Here is a 7,707-nt window from a genome sequence, read left to right as displayed (position 1 = left end):
ATTTAAAGTACCAAAAAGACCCTTCAAGAAAAAGGTGCAATAAAAACAATTAATTTTTTTGTACTCAATAAAAAAAACCCATTGTCAAAAGGTTTAATCCATTATCGACTCATCCGTCATAGATGACTATGATCTCTAATTCCTTTTTTTTTTTCATTGCAACAAAACAAGGTATTTTTTACGAAATTTAAACTATTAAAATTTTTATATAAAAATTTGATTTTGTCAAATTTGATTATAATTTTAACTATGCGAAAAATTATTCACGTGCATAATTGAATTATCTTGGATAAGTTAATTCCATTTATATCGTAATTGTATCTTTGAACAAAGGTTGTATCGAATGAGAAATTGCTCATTCAATTACAATGTACATAACATTAAAATAAACACGTAAATATTAAATTTAAACTGCGTACTATCTATTATATTGCATTGTACTTATTATTAACATGTGGCGTAAAAGATTATAAACTATTTTATTAGCCACACACGTATTGATTAAAGTTAAAAAATTTCATAGATGTCCAAGTAATTATAATATTATGTACTTCTGATTGTATAATAATGTACGAATTACTTAGCTACTATGTATAGTTCTCCTTGGGCAAACTTTGGTTTTTCCATTTGTTAAAATTAAGGGTATTTTCATCTTCAAAATAAAATATCTCGTTACACTCAATGTAACGTAGACGTAATAATAATTTATCTCGAGAAAAATGAGAGACCATTTATTATTTTAAATTTCAGTACATTTAAATGTAATTTTTCCAAAGGAAAGGTTGGACTTTAGTTAAAAGATGTTTACTCTGTTGATAAATATATAGAAATATATAATGGGAGTAAAAGTAAAAGTAAAAATAAACCAAAATTTGGGTTGGAAAAGTAAGCAAAAGTAGAGATTGGAAAAAATGCGGGGGAAGCGGTGAAGTGAGCATCATAGTCATCCCTGCCTCGCTCGCTGCGTGTTATCTGCGTCTTATATATATTGTCCCTTAAAAATAAAAAGGACTCACCCCGCCGCCTCGAGGTTGAAGAGCATTGAGCCAAAGAGAGGGCGTTGGGTGCTTTTGCTTTCTCGTCTGCGGTTTTGGATAGGATTCGCACTTCACATTCTCCTTCTGGGGACTTAGACGGAGGCTTTGTAAAGACCGTCATTGCCAACGAGGTGCGTCTTCTGTTTTTTCTTCTTCTTCTTTCCTTATGCTTTCCATGTGGCACTGTTTGGTTACAGTGGTTGGGATTTTGGTTCGAGGCTGCTTCGGTATTATCAGACCAACCCCAAAGCCCTTCTTGCTGCTATAAACTCCCGCCCTTTGTTCATCCCTCTTTACTCTTTGTTTTCCTCAGCTGCGCTTCAGAGAGACAAGCAGAGCCATGAAGTACGTGCTGGTTACAGGCGGCGTAGTCAGCGGCCTGGGGAAAGGGGTAACTGCCAGCAGCATCGGTCTTCTCCTTAAAGCATGCGGTCTTCGTGTCACTTCCATTAAGATTGGTTCGTTTCCTGGACATCTGCAATGCAATCTGTCAATGTCAAATCTTCGCTTCTTTAAACTGTCCAAAATCCTTGCCTGCTTCTGCTTACTGCTTGCACGAATTGAATTGCCAATTGTTTCTGCAAACTCATTTCAATTATTTGTTCTTCCCTTTTCCTTCTCACTCCCTGATTATTGTTTCCTTTCCAAGGTTTAACACCTGTGCAATATGTGCAGATCCTTACCTCAACACTGATGCGGGTACAATGTCTCCATTTGAGCATGGGGAGGTGTTTGTCCTTGATGACGGCGGCGAGGTAATTTTCTCCTTTACTTGTTATTCCAATCAAAGCATGCATGCTTCATGATGTGCTTTCTGAACTGTAACTTGTGTGCCTAAAGAGGCAACACAACGTAAATTAACCTTGTTCTGCATTTGAAGGTGGACCTCGACCTTGGAAATTATGAGCGCTTTCTGGACATCAAATTAACGCGTGACAATAATATAACGACAGGAAAGATTTATCAGGTCTGTTCAGGTATCTTTCTTCTGTTCAATGAAGATTCACGTAGTTGAAAGCCTGTCTTCAATTCTATGGCTTTGATTTTGACAGTCTGTTATCAACAAGGAGAGAAAGGGAGATTATCTCGGAAAGACTGTCCAGGTCTGTTTTAAGGTTCTAGTATATTCCCAACAAAGCTTGCGAGAATGCACTATGGCACCTAAAATTCCTAATTATATCTCTTCTTTACTCTAGGTAGTTCCACACGTTACAGATGCCATCCAAGAGTGGATAGAACGTGCAGCAATGATACCGGTGGATGGAAAGGAAGGTCCTGCCGATGTTTGTGTTATTGAATTGGGTGGAACTATAGGTACATTAACTTCAACACTGGGTGTAGCTGCATTTTTTCTTCTGTGTTTCTAAGTTTCAACTTGTTTTTTGATCCAGGGGACATTGAGTCTATGCCATTTATTGAGGCACTTGGTCAATTCTCATATCGCGTAGGTGAGAATATTCTGTTCTTCTTCCTTATGTAATTGATTAGTGTGAACTTTCTTACAAGTGTTTCTACTGGTGGGATGATCATTCCATTTGATTGTTTTTTGTCTTAGGCCCTGGCAATTTCTGTTTGGTTCATGTCAGCCTTGTGCCCGTTCTCAATGTTGTTGGTGAGCAGGTACACCTAAAAACTTTGTATCTCTTAATGCATAGTATTTTATAACTTGTACAGGGTAGATCATAGCCCATGTATATGAAAGTGAGAGAAGCCTAGTGTGTGTAATCAACTTCTGTGCTTGATGAGTCATTATTACTAATTGTCATTCTAACAATTCAAATAACAGAAAACAAAGCCTACCCAGCATAGTGTTCGGGGATTGAGAGGACTTGGTTTGACGCCAAATATTCTTGCTTGTCGCAGTACAAAGGTTTAACCCCTCATTTTCTCTTTTGGCTATTAAATACTTTCTGACCATATGCATCAGTGCTGGTTTTGCATTTCTTCTTTGATCACTCACTCTTTTTTTTTGCAACAGGCACTTGATGATAATGTCAAGGGAAAACTCTCTCAATTTTGCCATGTGCCGGTAATGCAACAAAAATGCTATTTGTCTGCTTCTGGCATTTCTAGAATCAGTAATTACTGTTATTAAGCAATATGACTTATTTCCAGGCAGAAAATATTGTCACTCTCTATGATGTTCCGAATATTTGGCACATTCCTTTACTACTAAGAGTAAGTAGTTCTCTTTTTGGGTTTATAGTTGTCTAACTTCTTTGGAGAAAACTAGAATGTAAAAATTCCTTTTATTTTATTTTTTTAAATTTACTAATTCATTTGTTTATTTTCGTCTGATCATGAATAGGATCAAAAGGCACACGAAGCAATCTTGAAAGGACTGAACCTCCTAGGGTTTGCCTTTGGAACTCTCACATCCCCCCCCCCCCTACTTTAATTTTTTTCTTCTTGTTTTTTTAATTTATAGCATGATCTATCTCCCACTCCTGTCTTCTTTTCTATGTTTTGGCTGTGATGAGAATATTTTGTTATTTGCTGCAGCATCTGGCTATAGTTTTTCTGGCTTGTAAATTTACACTTCTATGAATTGCAGGATTGCCAGGGAACCTGACTTAACAGAGTGGACTGCTAGGACCAAAGTTTATGACATGCTTCATGATCCTGTGGGTCTCAAGCATCAGTAAAGTATGAGTTATTGGTATTTATTTGTACATGGTAAAAATATAATTCTCTTCGCTGTCATTTACATTGCAGGTTAAAATTGCCATGGTTGGAAAATACATTGGGCTTAAAGATTCCTACCTCTCTGTTTTAAAGGTAAAACCTTTGTTAGTTTTGAAAAATATATAAAAAGTTCTACCTTTTCTTTTTATTATTCTTTATCTCTGCCCCTTTCACTAAGTCATTTCAATCTGTGAAGGCTATGATTGTGTTAGGCATTTGTGCACTAGGTAGCCCCAGCCACCATCCCCCTAGAAACATTCTTTTCATCTTATGATTCCTTATATTAAATATTAAATGGGTGTTTGACTCAGCTTATGAAAGAGCTTTTCTATTGCAAAAGCAGAAGTAAGGTGTTTGGCTTTTAAAATTTAAAATTTTTTGTGTATTTTGGCAGCTCATTTTGGCTTTAGATGAACATATAAGTCAAAACTTCATCAAAAAGTACTAATGTGTGGTAACAAATATTTAATAGGTTTTTTTTTTAATATTCACTTTTCCCATAAATAATCCATAAAATTGTAAGGAGATTTATTTTATTTTAAATTATCTTTTTAATTGGTTCAATTTTTTATTTGACTCATTTAATATTTTTATAGCTCATTAACAAAAGATATTTTATTTTATTTATTTTTTTCACTTTAAAACTTATGATTGGTTTAATAAGGTTAAATCTTTTATTTTATTTATTTTGAAAATAAATAAATATATTCTCATATAATTAAGTTGAGGTTATAATTTTCTATATTCTACACTACTTTTGCATTAAGTTTGCCAAATGCTACTTTTCAAAAAAAAAAAAAAAAAGTTTGCCAAATGCTATCTTAGCTTCTCTTTATAGCAGTTTTAGAGTGGCTCTAGTCTAGTAGCAATTCCTACTGAAGCTTTAGTCAGGCCAAAGAGGATCTAAAGGTAGAAGGATAATAGGCATGCAATACAAATGGTTTCTAATATTTTAGGTTTGTTGTTATAGGCACTTTTGCATGCATCTGTTGGCTGCCGCAAGAAGCTTGTTGTGGAGTGGGTTGAAGCAGGTCATCTTGAAGATATTACGGCTAAAGAGGTATGTTTTGATTGTAAATTTTTGCTGCACTGATTTTCATGTAGTATTTTTTTTATTATTAATTTTTGTTGCTAAGAAAATATTTCCATACCACTTTTACTTGTAGTACATATATGCTTACAATGCCTTTAATTTACTGCTTGCAGGATCCTGACGCTTATAAAGCAGCATGGAACCGTTTGAAGGTTTTTTCACTGCATGAATTGCCTTGGAATGATTTCTTTTTTTCTTTTGGGGTTATATATTCTCCCTTTCTCTTGATTTAAAGCTATTTTAATCAAAGATCCTCTAAATGGACTCTTAATGCAGGGTGCTGATGGTATCTTAGTTCCTGGAGGTTTTGGTGATAGGGGAGTGCAAGGGAAGATTCTCGCTGCGAAGTATGCTCGTGAAAGAAAAGTTCCTTTCTTGGGCATCTGCCTTGGGATGCAGATAGCTGTCATTGAGTATGCACGTTCGGTTCTAGGTTTGCATAATGCGAACAGTACAGAATTTGATCCTGAAACATCAAATCCTTGTGTCATATTTATGCCAGAGGTATGTAAGTTTATATCATTTTTGACAAAAAAAAATTTGCCTTTCTAGTCCCATTCAGTGAAGAGATGTGTACTGTTTTATTTCATAGGGTTCAAAAACTCATATGGGAGGGACCATGCGTCTGGGATCAAGGAGGACTTACTTCAAGGTTCCTGACTGCAAATCTGCGAAGTTGTGAGACCATGGCTTTGTTAAACTTGCATGCTTTATATAAGATGTTACATACTTCTTGAAATTATTTAGAGTACTCATATTCTATGCATCATTTTTTTTAATAGTTGTTTTTATTCTAGGTATGGCAATGCAAACTTTGTTGATGAGCGGCATCGGCATAGATATGAGGTAATAGTCTACTCATGCATAGGAGAATGGGAGGCTATAAGTGAGGGGGAAGATGGTTTATTACTTTATTTTCAAGTTCTTAAAGATTGTGGCTCATTCTTTGTAGGTCAATCCTGATATGATATCTCAATTTGAAGCAGCAGGTCTGTCATTTGTTGGAAGAGATGAAAGTGGTAGGAGGATGGAGGTAAGTACATACAAAAGCAGCACAGCATATCTCTATCAAAACCCAGACTTTTTATGCTTAGCTTTTGTGCTGATTGTACTTCTATATAATGTATTTAGTCCTGCTGGTTATGAGCATTTGTATGTTGGCTGCACAGATTGTTGAACTACCAAGCCATCCATACTTTATTGGTGTTCAGTTTCATCCTGAATTCAAATCCAGGCCAGGAAAACCTTCTGCAGTTTTCTTAGGTATTTATCCATAATTTTGTTCATATCTGGTGTAAGGTTTTGTATGGGTTGCAGCATAATTGCTTGCTATTCAAAGTATTTGGGTCCTTACAGGTGTTATGCCTCTACTTGGTAATGATGCATTTTTTTTCAGAAGTCATTGCAACAGTTTAAGCTAAATTATAGAGGCTACTGCATATAAGAATATTGCTCATTTTATTATGTGCAAAAATAGAAGGCCCATTGTTGTTGTTCTTCTTGTTGCTCTTAATTCTTATTCAATGCAAAAAAAAAAAAAAAATTGAACTGTAAATTTCCACCATATTTTGGCAACATAACATACTGGGCAGTTGCCATAACTGAGCCCATTTAGAATGCTGAAGCAGCAAATATTTTTATATCAGCTGCCTTGGAATCTGCAACCTGGAGTTTTCTCTCCCTGGTGCATTATAGTCACACTCTTGGCAATATAGATCATGTACATAATTGGGACTATCTTGAATCATGACTATCTTTGTCTTGACTTTATTGTATACAAGATTATACTATCTGATGAACCATGTCTTTGGGAATTGTTCGGTTGTGAAAATTGCACTTCTCTAGCATGTAGGAATATTGCTTTTACTTATGCTCAGCAATATATTGCTGTGTCTCATGATTATATCTTTATTTCATGAAGTTACAACTAAAATTATCTGTTGAACTGTGAAAATCAAGTTCAGTATATTATACACGTATATTTTTGTCAAATCTCCAGGTCTCATTTCAGCATCATGCGGGCAGTTGGATTCACTTCTACACAATTTTGGTCAGTTGAGCAAACCGATGGCAAACGGGATAAGTAATGGAAAAGCAACTATTAAGGCCCAGCAAAATGGGAACTATTTCAAGTCTTCGAATGGTTCATTAAATGGTGTGTACAGCAATGGCAACGGTGTGCACCATTAAGGAAGCTATGTGATAGAACTGTTCTGATTATGGGTTTATGTTCCTCGAAGAGCTTTTTGATGGAAAACACTTTATGTTATGGGTTTAAGTTTCTCCAAGAGCTTTTGATAGATCTCGATTCTGTTTGTACAGTGGTTGTGTAAGGGTAGGATTTTAGCGCTCCGAGGGACTTCCTTTTCAGGAAGAAGTTGCTTGTTGAGTGTTAAAATGATACTGGTAGTTTATCTAGGACATTAGGGAACATGGGCAAGAGGTGTAGAAGGTAGCAACCGTCAAAGTTGAACTAAGCACCCGCTTTTTACTCTTAGGTTTTTGGCTATATATTCTATTGTGAGAAGAGAATGTCCTATGAACAATTGAAGACCTAGCAGTCCGCTTCCACTATACAAAGCCATCATGTTTGCACTGACATGATGCATAGATTAAAGAAACTCAACTTTTGCTTGTCGATGATTTATTCCCGTCTTTTTATTTCCCAACTGATTTACTTTTGAAATGCATTTGATGATTTCTATTCCATTTTCATGACAAGACATGGCATGCTTGATTACTTATGTGCTTAGCCGCTCAAGCTTGCAGTTGTATCTAATTAGCTTTTATTTAATCAGGGTAGATGTTCAATTTTAGTGAATTATTAGTTTTTTAAGTATTGTCTTACTTTTATTTAATTAGGGTAGGTGTTCAATTTTAGTGAATTATTAT

The 7,707-nt window shown here is 35.4% G+C and overlaps 1 protein-coding gene across 1 annotated transcript; it reads left to right on the top strand.

Annotated features, from left to right (window-relative positions):
* Positions 1-998: 998 nt before the first annotated feature.
* Positions 999-7,436, top strand: EMB2742 (CTP synthase family protein). Its single transcript, XM_007022727.3, has 22 exons — positions 999-1,168; positions 1,351-1,495; positions 1,713-1,792; positions 1,918-2,004; positions 2,090-2,140; positions 2,234-2,351; positions 2,429-2,485; positions 2,593-2,657; positions 2,824-2,907; positions 3,016-3,066; positions 3,153-3,215; positions 3,346-3,392; positions 3,592-3,661; positions 3,753-3,815; positions 4,693-4,782; positions 4,929-4,967; positions 5,092-5,319; positions 5,408-5,493; positions 5,613-5,661; positions 5,768-5,848; positions 5,985-6,078; positions 6,815-7,436. Exons 2-22 carry the CDS (start codon positions 1,378-1,380, stop codon positions 7,003-7,005), a joined length of 1,812 nt encoding a protein of 603 aa, XP_007022789.2. The 5' UTR covers positions 999-1,168; positions 1,351-1,377; the 3' UTR covers positions 7,006-7,436.
* Positions 7,437-7,707: the final 271 nt, after the last annotated feature.

This window comes from Theobroma cacao, chromosome 7 (genome assembly GCF_053813885.1).
Source record: "Theobroma cacao isolate CCN51 chromosome 7, ASM5381388v1, whole genome shotgun sequence".
NCBI classification, from domain to species: domain Eukaryota; kingdom Viridiplantae; phylum Streptophyta; class Magnoliopsida; order Malvales; family Malvaceae; genus Theobroma; species Theobroma cacao.
The sequence above is the reverse complement of the archived record's forward strand: the minus strand, read 5'-3'. Positions and strand labels throughout refer to the sequence as shown.